This window comes from Quercus robur, chromosome 2 (genome assembly GCF_932294415.1).
Source record: "Quercus robur chromosome 2, dhQueRobu3.1, whole genome shotgun sequence".
In the NCBI taxonomy this organism is placed as follows: domain Eukaryota; kingdom Viridiplantae; phylum Streptophyta; class Magnoliopsida; order Fagales; family Fagaceae; genus Quercus; species Quercus robur.
The window spans coordinates 22,629,297-22,642,556 of record NC_065535.1 but is presented as its reverse complement, the minus strand read 5'-3'; the positions used below and the strand labels follow the sequence as shown (position 1 = coordinate 22,642,556).

The following is a 13,260-nucleotide window of genomic DNA, read 5'->3' as shown; positions in this document are numbered from 1 at the left end:
TCTAATTGACATTTAAGATTCTACTTTTTAAATTTAATTTTAATTTGCAAAAATGCTTAGAAAAGGAAAACCCAGATCTCACTGCTGTGCACAGCTCCGAGATCTCGTCAGACAAAGTTCAGTGCTGAACATACCACCAGCAAACGCAAACTCCTTCACGGCGCTAGTCAAGATTGTGTTCATTGCCGAGTTTTAAGGCTTTAACTTTTCATCCCTGAAAGAAATTTGAGCGTGTCGTGACTGATTTTTCTAGGTCCACCAAGCAACAAGCAACAACCATTCATTCTTTATTTAGCTTCTCTCTTTGTTTTCAATTTATTACACCCCAAGTAACTAATACCATATACATGGTTCTCCTTTCACCTTTTTTCTTTCTTTTTCATTATTAAAGTAAGAAGAATACAATAGTATTATGCAAGTCCGTTTTCAGAAGACTTGTATGTAGGACCTCAAAATTAACTGTTACATTAGTGAGATTTGCCATATAAAATAGCAGATCATCGTTGAAGGGGGAAATTTACAATACAGACGTATTAGCTACAATTTTTCCTGAAGAAGCCTCCTCATCTTCTTTCTTGTTAGATATTATGTCCACTCTGAGAGCACGCCGTGTTACAGAATTCACCTGTTTTCTTAATCTAGCATTATCGATGAAGACATCTGCTAGCATCTTCCTTAACTCATCATCTATTGCTGCATCATTGATGTCATGACTCTCATCAACACCGGAAGCAGTAGTTTCATTGTTTTCAGTTAGGAGTTGTGCCTGATCATTTATCAGGGGAAATGTCCATGTAAGGTAGAGTTGACAAAGCAATGTGAGAAATTTTTTTAATCAATAACTCGTGAACATCTTTCATCAATCATAGCAATGAAGACAGAACATGACAATTTAAACCAATAAAAGTTAATACTGAATGTTCACCTAAAAATACTCTGGGTTATATATAACACTAACTTGGCATTCAAGATATGTTTATGACTTTCCTGGAAAGTGAAAAAATCAGCATTCGTAGTCTAGTTCACAAGGTGAATAGCATGTACTTAGGCTACTTCCCATGTTTAATGGGCACAACCAGTTTGACAAGCATGCTCAAACCCAAAACTGTTCCAAACACATAAACTAGTGAATCATACAATTAACAATTGTAACCAAAACACTGAATGACACTAGCCATTTTAAAGTTCTTCACTCTATTTATCCACTATCAAAAGAGAGAGAGTGCCAACTCAGGATTCCAGTTTCGGTAGCTTAAATGGTGACACACTAAATTTGGTCAAGTAATCATGATGTTAATCAAGGAAAGAAGCTCTGGACACAAGTTGAAAATCAAGAAAACATGAAAAATAGAATGCGAAAAAAAAAGGACTCTAGGAAAACATAAAAGGTACCTCTGAAAGTAGGAGGCCAATACGGTCATCACTTGTAGCCAACAAATCTAAAGCATCTGCAAGTGATGAAGAATCTGCAACAAAGTTATCTTCATTGTCTGCAAGTAAATTGGTGTTGCATTCTTGAAGCCGATTGTGAAGAATATGGCATTCCTGCAGCAGTTTTTCCCTAGAAGCTTTTGCATGCTCTCTCATTTGTCTTTCCTGTTGAATGAATTTCTTTTTTTTTTTTTAAATAACAAATTATCAGCATCATGGGATAGGTTGTTCATTGCACAATTTAATTAATCTTCAATAAATCAAGATAAAAATTGTCATGGAATGATTTGGAAGGCATTATTACATTAATTCAAATAATTCCTAATGCTTCTTTCCAATCCACATAAAGGACAAGGGTTTTTTTTTTTTAATAAATTAAAACTAAAGAAAAAGATAATAAACCTTACAGGTGTGTGAAAAAAAAAAAAAAAGACTAGAATTTCAGGAACCTAACAAGAGGAAAACAAAGGGAAAGGGGGAGTGCAAAGAATTTTGCATCCATGCAGCAGCTTTTTTTTTTTTAATTACCCCCTCGTTAAAAAAGAAACAATATGTTACTACATTACTCATGTCTTTTGCTTTGGCTTCCTGCATGCCAATATTAATTAAGAAGTAGCCCTATGTAAAAAGGGTAACTTGATTTAAAAGGAATTTGATATGCAAAATACATTTTAGTGGATTAAAAAAAAAACTACCTCAGCCTCAGACTTTTCTTTGTGTGTTTGACTAAGCTCCTGCTTCAATTCGGTTTGAGAACTTCGGAGAGATTTAACTTCTTTAATAAGAACTTTAATATCTGCTTTTGATTTTGCTTCTAGCTCTTCATATCGCTTCAACAACTTTTCATGCTGCTCTTTACTAGCATCCAATTCCTGCAGCAGCACATCTTTCTCTTGAACAGTACATTCTTTTCCTGACTCTGTACATGACTTTTCATCCTAGTATCATTCCACATATCATTAATGGAATAACAATAATTAAGTGAAAGATATAAATTAAATAAGATAAGGGAAAAATATAAATTAAAGTAGACAAGAGTTGTACTAAGATATATGACCTGTTTGGACTTCAATTTCAACTCCATTTCCATCGACTTTCGCCGAAGTTCCTCCATATCCCACTGCATTTGTGTATTCCTTTCCCTCTCCATCAAAAGAGCTTGCTGCAGATTTTCTTTACTTTTCTGTTTTGTAGTTTCAAGTTCACCTTCCAAATCCTTGACCTGAGCAAATCCGTTTAGTTATGGTAACAGAATAACATCTGTATGTGTAATACTCAAAGATTTACCAGGTCTATAAGCAGAAAATTCTAAACAGTAAATGATATTTGAAAATTTTAGAACCTTGTATGGGCAAAGACCATTACGTTCTTGCACAGAAATAAAATCCACTAAAACTACAGTGCATAATCCAGGCTAATTAATTTATAAATTAAATTTAACAGTATTAGGAAGGTGAGTCTCATCATGAAAAAGCTGCTGACTGCTAGTCGTTGTGTAGTGGGGGGATATGGGTGAGGGATTGAAATATAATAGGTCATGTAGAATAAGAAACTCTCACACAGCATTGAATGAACATAACAGGTTTAACGTATTCCCCCACCCCCTACCCTCAGGACATGTAAAACTACTACATGAAAATTTTTTGCCCCAGCAAATAGTGGGGGGGGGGGGGGGGGGGGGGGAGGGGAGGGGGGTTTAATTCTAGCCCTGTCATGGACAAGAGTTACTATCCAATAAGTGATAAAATTTATCTTAGGAAATTTAAATTCAAATTGAACTTAGAACACCTACCAATGAAGACAAAAAATTGACCAAACAAAGGAGGTGTCTAACTCTCCAAAAGTCTTTTTATGATCCTAAATCTCACAACACAAATTATTTTTAAGGGTGAGGAGAATCTGACTTATACCAATGTATGAAGATGCATCTTTGATCAGTACACTATGGTATATTTGATTTATAATTAAGCTAGATATGACAATTAATTTTATTTATAGCTCAAATTAAACCAGTAAGACAGAACAGGTAACATCTGGATAGGATGAATAAACATACCTTTGTTGCAAGGTAGTCTTTGACAGCTATTTCTTGATTTAACCTTGCTATTAGGTCTTCTGTGTCTGTTTTGGCCGTGACTAATCTTCGCTGCATTGTGAAAAGAACCCTGTTCAATTTATGGCGCTGATCCATTGGAAGAACTACTTGAGCATCAGCTGGAAACTGAAAGTCTGTGTTGCCAAGAATTTCAATCCTAGTAGAACCCTCAGCACCTCCAGGAAGGTCAAGAGATCCATCACCAGATGAATTTGGAATCCCAGAGTTAGACATTTCACTACCTCTCAGAGAACTTACGTCACTTCCAAAACTCTCATTTGAGAGCTTGCGAACATGATCAATTACCTTACCATGTTCTGGCCCCGAGAAAAGTTCCATCCCATTCCCAACCAAAAATGAAGCTTTGGAAGAATTCCCATTATATTTATCCTTTTCTATAACATTATTGAGATGCCTGTCATTCATTTTATGCCTAGGTAGGCCTTCCAACTGCTCTAGAATTGTCTGGCCCATAAACAGTCCCTCATCAATATTGGACATGCCATACTTTACAAGCTTTTCTATTGGACTTGTCAAATCTTCATCCAATGTTAGATCCTCCAAACCAATTTCAGAACTGTCATCCCTTCCTAGCCTTGGTGTTCCTAGCTCAGATGTCTCATAAGCTGTATCACTACCGTAATCTGATGTGAATGATGAACTGCCAGCAACAATAGGCAAGCTTGAATTGGGTATTGATTGAATTGAAGAAACCGTGCTATTGGAAGCAGGACTTGCTTCTGAATTTTGCTGATTTACATCTTGGAATGCTGAAAAGCATTTTGACATAAATTGAAATGTTTAATTCTAGGTAATTCCAAGAACAAAATAAGTTCTTATTTAAAAGTTTAAGCTGAAAGATACGAGATTTTAGAAAATATCCCCAAATCAGAATATCTGTGTATACATATAAACATACATATGGCACAAGATAATATTTTCTTTACACTAGCAGTAGAAATGTACATACAAAATCTAGCAGCAGCTTCCAGTTCAAGAAAAGATGCCACTGCAACGCTTCTTGCTATATCAATATCAGACAGAAGCTTTATCATCCACTCCTCCAAAGAGCACCTTCTCTGCAACAAAAGTAAGTCTTTTAAGAATATCAGTTACCTGTGTGTGTGAAGATTGCAAACAATGCTGTTTAATCCAACTCTCAACAGAGTTTCTGAACTTCCAAGAGTGAACAAAGTCCAACCTCAAATTTGAAGTTTCATATGTTGTTCAGATGGCAATAAAACAAAAAGAATGAAGTTTCTAATTTCCAGCATATTAGAATTCAGAATTTAAAAAGAAAGAACATACTTTACATAAATCCTTTTTTATTTTTTATATAATATTGTTAAGTTATGCACCCAATGAGTCTTGAACCCACGACCTCACCCTCCACCTAGAAACATATAAGGGGAGAAGGTGCAAGTTGAGCTAGAGCTCATTGGTGTACTTTACATAAATCCTCAAATATAATTGAAATAGTCCAGTAGCCTCATTTTGGGTTAAAATGAAGTTTCGAGAAAATACAAGAAGAAATAAACATGTAGCACATGTTTTTGTCCTGGGAAGCAATTGCTACACCCTCTTGTTTAAAGAGCTAGTATTACTTTTGGTCTGTGTTGTAAACAACAATAAAGCAATGGGGCAATGAACCTTGCTTGGAGTGCTTAATTTGACATTACTAATCTGGATTTATATCATATCATTGTATCAATTTCCTAGCTTTTAAATCTCAATTTCAAATGCTCTTGGAGTTGTTTAGGAACATGTCTGTCTCTGTGCAACAAATAATGAAATGCTTCTAGCGATGATTAGTGAAACATAAAGTGGATATCTGAGGAAGATGCGACCTAAAGGTCCATAAATGACAGTACAACTAATGCAAATATGATTAAGGAACACATTGACTACCTCTTCTAATAGCGCCCGGGTTTTCATCCGCAACAGTCCCTTGGGTGGAGCTGGTGGGAGGTTCTTCTTAGGAAATGCCTTTTTAAGCTGCAAAAGACAGCCAGTAGGAAGATAAAAACATCGTTAAATCAGTATTATTGAAACAACAAAATCGACATGACTTTTTTCCATAAAATGCTCCAAGAACAACTAAGTTCTCATGATATGGTTCAGTTCCTTAATCCATATGTAAAAGGAAATTCATACTGCACCAAATTGCAAGGCAAATGCAGAGGCTTACCACAGTGAATAACTTCAAAAAATCATTAAACCTTCTTAATACACCACGTGTTGTTGTAACTCCTTCTGGTGATTGTACACCAACCTGAACCCTGTAAAACTGTCCCTTAAGAATGTTAAAATCGAACACCTAAAATGTTTATAAAAAGCAACGCAAGTCCATAAAAATGACAAGTATAATCAATGTAAAAGCCACCTCTCTAGAGTCTACTTTCCACATTTAAAAAAACCTAGCAACAATTTAAAAAATAAAAGAAACAAAAGTTAAATTAGGGGAGCATCTGTTAAAATTATTATGAAGCCAACAAGAATTTATACAGTACTTTGAGAAAAACGAGCAACATTCAACCAATAAAACCAAAATAATTATAAATAAATTGGCCCTCAAGTTGAGCTGCTAAAGAATGGATTAAATAAATAAGCAATGTGACTCATAAACAGTACATTTGACATCTTTACAGATCAATATAGAGCTTGTTGAATATTTATATTTATTTCTTTTGGTTGATTATATTTCAGACGTTGAGTATTTTTTAACTAATTATGATTAGTGACAAGGCACTTTTATTTCTACACCAAAGTGACTTCTACTATTGGAATGAACATTGACAGCACAAGCCCACTAATTTCCATTGGCCTGTTTCATTCAATGGTCGACTTTGTCAATTTTAAGATTACACAAATTTTATAAAATAGAAAGTGTGATCATGAATATGGAATGCTGATATTCTAGTAGAAATTTTGAAATAAATCATTAAATCAGAAAATATCAAAGCCAATGGCCTTTGGGACAAATGGCACCTCCATGACCCAGAAGAATGTTTTTGAGGTTTATATTTATCTATATATATGGTTTATCACAAGTAAAGTTGACATATTTTTAAACCAAATCCTGATATATGGTATAAAAACAGCATCTAACCCTGAGAATAAATTAACACTGAAGAGTCATTAATTTGAGTACCACTACGGGATCTGAATCTCTTGATTTTGGACGGACAACCCAGGAAGGTATTGTGACACAGTAACTCCATCCTGTGTGAGGATCATGTGGCCACACTGTGTCCCGTCCATTCTGCAAGAAAGATATGAACTTTAGGGGATAAGAACTGATAATTCAAAGATAATTTATAGAGGTCACAACAATTCAGCTAATGCAGGTTTCACAGGTTCATAATGATGCAAACGGTAAAGAGTGCAAAGAAAAACAGAGAAAAAAAAGATAAAGAAGATTAAATACCAAAAGATTCCAGAATTGTGGTCTAGTATCAATGTGGGGCTTTCTTGGCACCTTTCATAAGCCACTTTAATTATTATTGAATTTCAGTATTAACTTTTTTTAGGTTAGAAAGTTGCTGGTTCTGTTTCAATGAAGTTTTGCTAAAATGGGGGTAGTTATGGCAATTTCAAGATTTTCTGGAATGGGCTATAATAGGCTGTACTGGAGGCCCATGAATCTTATTTTATGTTTTGAGTCATTTTTCTGTTGATTTAGAAGAATTAATTTAGTCCTAACCTTTCTAGGAAAAGGTTATATAGGAATCATAATCCTTCTAAGAGAAATATTGTTAATAGCCCATACAGGAGTCGTATATTCAATAAAAAGATAGAAATAAGAATGTTGAATTTAATAGAATTCCAAAAGCATATTTTAAGCTTTGAGGGTGTTATTGCTTAGGAAACCTAGTTGTGATTGCATAGGGTTTGTCTCACTTTATATCTCATTATATTCATTATTTTAACACCAAAAAATCATCAAACTCATTCAAGAGTTAGTCAAGCCCTATTCAAGAACCCTTCAAGATCTCATTAAGAACTATAATTTAGTGTTAAACTTCTAAAGATCCTACATCAAATAATCAATGAAACAATCACATTTTTTTAGTTTTAGGGGTCTAGAGAAGTAGATATACAGCTGTTCAGAAAAACATGCCTGTACTTTTGAGTGAAGAGGCCTTCTGAAAAATATTGCGAAATTACATCATGTAAACTGCATTTTCATAAATTAAACTTAATGGTGAGTTGAACTTTTTATTTTGGCAAATGCATTTGCCCTTCCAAAATCACATAACTGCTCAATACTTTTTTATTTTATCATTTGCCCTTTGCGAAGCAATGTGTTGTGAGTTTAAGACAAACAATTAGCCTCTCCAAAAATTAGAGGTAAGGTTGTTAACCAATTACCTCTCCTATACACTATATATATGGGTTGGATTCAAGTTACATATGGTGTAACTTTAAGCAATGTTACACCATTCAATATTTTTTTTTTAATTAAATGCGAATTTTGACAAATCCACCATTGGACTACATTATCTTCGTATATTCTCCATGCTTGCAAAATTTCAAGATGATCAAAAATTAATAGTCGTCTCATCAATCAATTGTTTAAATTCAAGTTTTTGTAATTTAAAATAATGCATAAAAGATGAGTGTATGGATCGACATGAGAATTGGCACGCGTGTTAAGAACATATAGAACATGTAATCCAACGGTGGAATTTTCGAAATATGAATTCAACAAGTTATTGGGTGATGTAACATTGCTTAAAGTTACACTAGATGTAACTTGAACCTAACCCTATATATATATAAGAATGGGGGTAATTGTAAATAGCACATAACTGCAAGAATGTCAATAAAAGATGATTGCACAGACACATTTTGCATCAGCCATCCCTCAAACATAAGCAAATGACAAGATAGCAAATAGATACCTTCAAAATTAATCGAAATAATACTCATAAAATAAAGAAAAAAAAATTAATTGAAATAATCATGCCTTTTTCCTGGAATTGGATAGAGAATAGTGGGGATTCACAATTCAAAACATTTAGTAAGTGATTTGGATCCAAGAGTTATACATTGATAAGTTGTAGTTCTTCTTTTATTACTTGCGTTAAAGTGCTTTTGAAAGCAGAAGTTTAATTGTGTTGAATGGTCTTTGTTAACTTTGTAGAAGCATCAACAGGAATGGTGTAACAGTATTTTAATCAAGATGTACCTTATTAAAATGCCACAAAAATCATATAAATGGTCTTTTCTTTAATAGGAGAGAGAAATGAATGATTTAAATAGCCATTTTTTCAACCTCTTAAAAAAAATGAAGAATGAAAGATAAGGCATTATACAAAAAAGAAAGATAGGTGTGAATTGTATAATTGAACCAGCAAGGAAGACCACAACCAATAACTGAAGTTGGACAACAGTGCCACTCAAACACCTTCATCAAAGAAGCCCATGGAACAACTACTAAGCCACAACCCTCATCACAAGACCACTGAAATCCGGCCAAAAAAGAAATCAAGAACCATAACATGACATTTGTTCCTCAAGTTATCTTCCAACATGAGAACCCATTTCTCAGTAATAGCGTCCACTTCCTAGTCCGCTAAGAATAGAACACATCAAAATCAACCAAGACTTAACAAAGACTCTGATTTTCTCTCAACATACTAATTCCAAATAATCCCTTCTTCTGATCCTTAATCCCATTTCATTTCATCACAATTCCACTAAATTCTCAGCAACATTTATTCCTCCTTCGGCCTTAAACCCTATCAAAATGTTATTCATACACTTTTGATCAAATATACGGCTAAGCAACACTCAATTTTGGCACAATGCCAGTGCATTATAATTCTTATAATAAAAAAAAAAAAAAAAAGTGAACAAAGAATCTAATTTAACCAAAGATGCAACACATGCACTAGAATTTGAGATTAATTCTTAGGATTTTTCATACTCAATTTAGTGTTACACCCTGTAAATCATAATGACTAGCACAATGCACTAAATCCATAAAAACAAGAATTGCAAGCTATAATCATAAAAAAAAAAAAAAAAAAAGAACCCAAATTAGAAACTGAAATATTTTTTACCACCACGATTGAATTACAGTGCAATTTACGGAACTAGTGACTGAAGTTTCAATGTCCAAAATCATAGAAAGTGAAATTAAAAAATTCTCCGATTCAGCAAGAGAAAAAGAGAAAAAAAGAAGAATACCCATTTGCGAGGAGGAGGACTCCAATCCATTCCCAGAGGAAGCGGTGAAGTCCCATCGTGTCTGTGCTTCGGAGGACTCCGTCTCTGCATCCTCTGATCTTTCTTTATCTCTCTTTCTCTCTTTCTCAAATTTATATATGCTATAAGTTGACGATGATGATGATGAACATTTATTAATATTCTTCTTCTATTTCTCTGAAAGAATTGAAATTTTTTGATGGGGTTTTGTGATAGCTAGGGCTTTTGGTGATCGGATCGGAAGAGAAAGGTCAGGTGGCGTGTGAGAAGAGTTTGATCCACGTTAACTGTGGAATAGTGGAAAAATTGGGGGTAACGTCAACGTGACTAGGCTAGGCTATGCTATGCTATGCGCTGATTGCTTATTGCTTATTGCTTATTGCTAAGCTAAGCGGAGCTTTGTCAATTCCCCAATTTTTGCTTCGATTCTCTTCTGTGTCTTTTTTGTTTCGGGGTTAAAAGAGAATAATAAAAAAAAAAAAAATGGAGGAAAACACCTCACCTAAGTGTCTTCTTTTGCGAATTGCTTTGAGCTTTAAGACAACGCTGGATAGATAAAAATATATATGCCAATTTTAACTAATTCCCATTGCTCCTTTATTTAAATAAATAAATAAATAAAAAAAACTCAATATATATCTGTTTAGTTTAAGTGTGCATTTCACTTTTTCATTTTTTTTTTTAAGAAACTAGTTTTTAACATTTTTCTCAAAGGATAAGTACAGCAAAATATTTTGATGTCCTTATCAAAAAATGTATTTCGATGTCTACCAATATCAAAATATTGTTTTTTAAAAGTTACTTCTATATGTATGCTAGCATGTAATTAGGGACGGACTCAGAATTTTAAGTTAGCAAGAATCGGAGTATAAAAAAAAAAAAAAACTTCAAATATGCATCTATATAGTATTAAAAGATTATAAATACACAAAATCACTATTTCTAAATATATTAAGATGCAATCATTTACTTGTTTTTTTTTAATACTAGTTTGGTTAGGGTTTTTTTTTTTTTTTTTTTTTTTTTTTTTTTTTTTTTAAGAGCATTTATAGTGGTGATGCTAAAAATTTTAGCCTTTAACATCTCAAAAAACTACTTTATCTATTTTACCACCCCAATTTACAATACATCCAATATCAAATGTTCTATTTCTTTTATCACTTCATTTAAAAATAATATAAACAACTCATTAAAATAATAAATGAAGAAAGAGAAATTGAGTTTTTTTAATTGAAGGAAGAGATATAATCTTAATAAAATATTGTATTTTATTTTTAACAACTTGTTACAGTCAACTAGTATTTATACCAGTTTACTGTAGTTGCAAAAAATTTAGCTTTAGCTTCTCTAATAACACATGATTTTTTGGTTCTTTGGTGGTAAAATAGTTTTTTTTTTTTCGTTGTTAAAATACAATCACCATTATGAATGTTTTTATTGTTTTTGTTAAGTTTTTGGGTTCGATAGTTGCTATTTGAGTTGGGCTAGTTAGGTTGATTGGGGAAAATGAGGCTAACTAAAAAGTGAAATATGTAATAACTATTAAAAAAAAAAAAATTGCACCTAAGGGCCCGGTCCCCTTGGGCCCCACCTGGGTCCATCCCTGGCATGTAATGTTTGAAAAAAAATCGATAAATATATTTAGGCAAAAATTCAAAACTGATCCTTTAATTTTCAGTTTTTTTTTTTTTTTTTCATTTCAGTCCTTTAACTTTTAGTTTTGTCATTTGAATCCTCTAACTTTCAATTGTTGTCAATTCGGTATTCTGTTAACCATCTGTTAAGTGTCTCCATTAAATGAGCAAAACAACGCCATTTTGGCACTTTTTTTTTAAAAAAAATTTCGTAATTAAAAGAAATTAAAAAAATTGTTATTAAAAATAAAAGTTGAAGAAAGGAAAACTCTGTCTGTCTGCATAGAACAGAGCAAAGAGAACATGAAGAAAGGAAAAGAACCCATGTGCTTGATCGATTTCTGGATGCAAGAGACTGTGAAGGAGTTAACAGCTTTATCCGAATCCGGCGAAACTGTGGCGCTGCCGCCACCAAACACCAGCAATGTTGAAATCGGAAGCTGCCTCTTCGACTTTCTCTTCGCTGCTTAGGACGCTTCCACTTCATCACTCCTTTGGGGCATGACTCTCCTCGACTCGCATCTGGAGGTTTTGGCGAAAGTGAGCGAAGAAGTCAAGTCGATATGGCTGCCGGAGTTTGATTCTTTGATAAACAGCGACCAGATAGCGCAAATGATGTACACGCACACGGTGGCACGTGAAATTCTGAGGTACAGAGCTCCGATGACCATATAGCGCAAAGGAAGTACACGCACGCTGTTAACTCCTTCACAGTCTCTTGCATCCAGAAATCGATCAAGCACGTGGGTTCTTTTCCTTTCTTCATGTTATCTTTGCTCTGTTCTATGTAGATAGACAGAGTTTTCCTTTCTTCAACTTTTTTTTTTAATAACATTTTTAAAAAATTTCTTTTAATTACGAAAAATCAAAAAAAAAAAAAAAAAAAAGCCAAAACGGTGTCGTTTTGCTCATTTAATGGAGACACTTAATAGATATTTAACAAAATATCGAATTGACAATAATTGAAAGTTAAAGGACTAAAATGACAAAATTGAAAATTAGAAGACTAAAATGAAAAAGACTGAAAATTAGAGGGCCAGTTTTGGATTTTTGCCATATATTTATGTATGATACATATTTCAATAATAATTATTAGATTATAATATATAAAGGTTTAATTAGAAAAACCTTTTATTCAAGGTTGGGAAGGGAAGTTATTAACCGAGGTAGGAAATGGAATTCTGATAAAAGTGGTGGCTTAAGCTATTTCAGTGTATTCCATGAGTTGTTTTCTATTGTCGAATGCTTTATGTACATATTTGAATACCATGGTTGGGCAAATTTGGTAGGTCAAAAAGACGATAAGAGGAAAATTCACTAGATGAGATGAAGTAATTTGTGCAAACTAAAACAAGAGGGTGGTATCAATTTCCGGGATATGAAGAAATTTAATTTTTTTTTGTTGACTAAACATGAATAGAGATTAATTCATAAAACAAACTCTCTACTTTGTAGAGTTTTCAAGGCAAAATATTTCCCATCCTTTTCAATGCTTTAGACTACTGTTCCTAACCATGTTTCATTAGCTTGGTGATGTATAGCTCAAGCACATCATATTATTCAATTGCGATCAAGATGGAGATTTGGTAATGGGAATTAGGTGAGAATTTGAGAAGATCAATGGAAATCTAGGAGAATCTAATAAATACTATTTCTCCTCGGCAACTCCTACTTGAAGGTGCTTGAGTTTGTAATTTAATTGACTAAGATCAATTGGTGTTTGAATTCGAGAAAAAGTCCCACTCACCTATCTCCCCCAATTGAAGATGGATAATTACTAGGTTATATTACACACAAAAAAGAAGAAGAAAAAAGCTAGGCTTGAAAAATGGCCATTTCTTTTTTACTTCCATAGCTTGGCTTGGTTAGTACCTCGTTGGTCCTTTT

The 13,260-nt window shown here is 33.5% G+C and overlaps 1 protein-coding gene across 4 annotated transcripts; it reads right to left on the bottom strand.

Moving 5' to 3' along the window:
* Positions 1 to 330: 330 nt before the first annotated feature.
* Positions 331 to 10,233, bottom strand: LOC126712909 (PX domain-containing protein EREL1-like). Of its 4 annotated transcripts, XM_050412440.1 has the most exons (10): positions 9,722 to 10,233; positions 6,678 to 6,788; positions 5,715 to 5,813; positions 5,435 to 5,521; positions 4,497 to 4,605; positions 3,488 to 4,296; positions 2,489 to 2,653; positions 2,127 to 2,369; positions 1,393 to 1,611; positions 331 to 766 (listed from the first exon to the last, which is right to left on the bottom strand). In XM_050412440.1, the coding sequence occupies exons 1-10, from the start codon at positions 9,809 to 9,811 to the stop codon at positions 518 to 520; spliced, it is 2,181 nt and encodes a 726-aa protein (XP_050268397.1). In that variant the 5' UTR covers positions 9,812 to 10,233; the 3' UTR covers positions 331 to 517. The 4 variants fall into 4 exon arrangements, with proteins under 4 accessions (XP_050268397.1, XP_050268398.1, XP_050268399.1 ...); XM_050412441.1 differs by lacking the exon at positions 6,678 to 6,788; XM_050412442.1 differs by lacking the exons at positions 5,715 to 5,813; positions 6,678 to 6,788; positions 9,722 to 10,233 and having other exon boundaries at positions 4,497 to 4,622.
* Between the last annotated feature and the right edge of the window lie 3,027 nt (positions 10,234 to 13,260).

Bases quoted from the DNA above. Each gene is read 5' to 3' on its own strand.
- LOC126712909 (XM_050412440.1), bottom strand. From the start codon at position 9,811: ATGCAGAGACGGAGTCCTCCGAAGCACAGACACGATGGGACTTCACCG. The intron at 5,522-5,714 runs GTAAGCCTCTGC...TGTCTTTTGCAG, and splicing joins TTTTGAAGTTATTCACTGTG to CTTAAAAAGGCATTTCCTAA. The intron at 2,370-2,488 runs GTCATATATCTT...GAATGATACTAG, and splicing joins TGAAATTGAAGTCCAAACAG to GATGAAAAGTCATGTACAGA.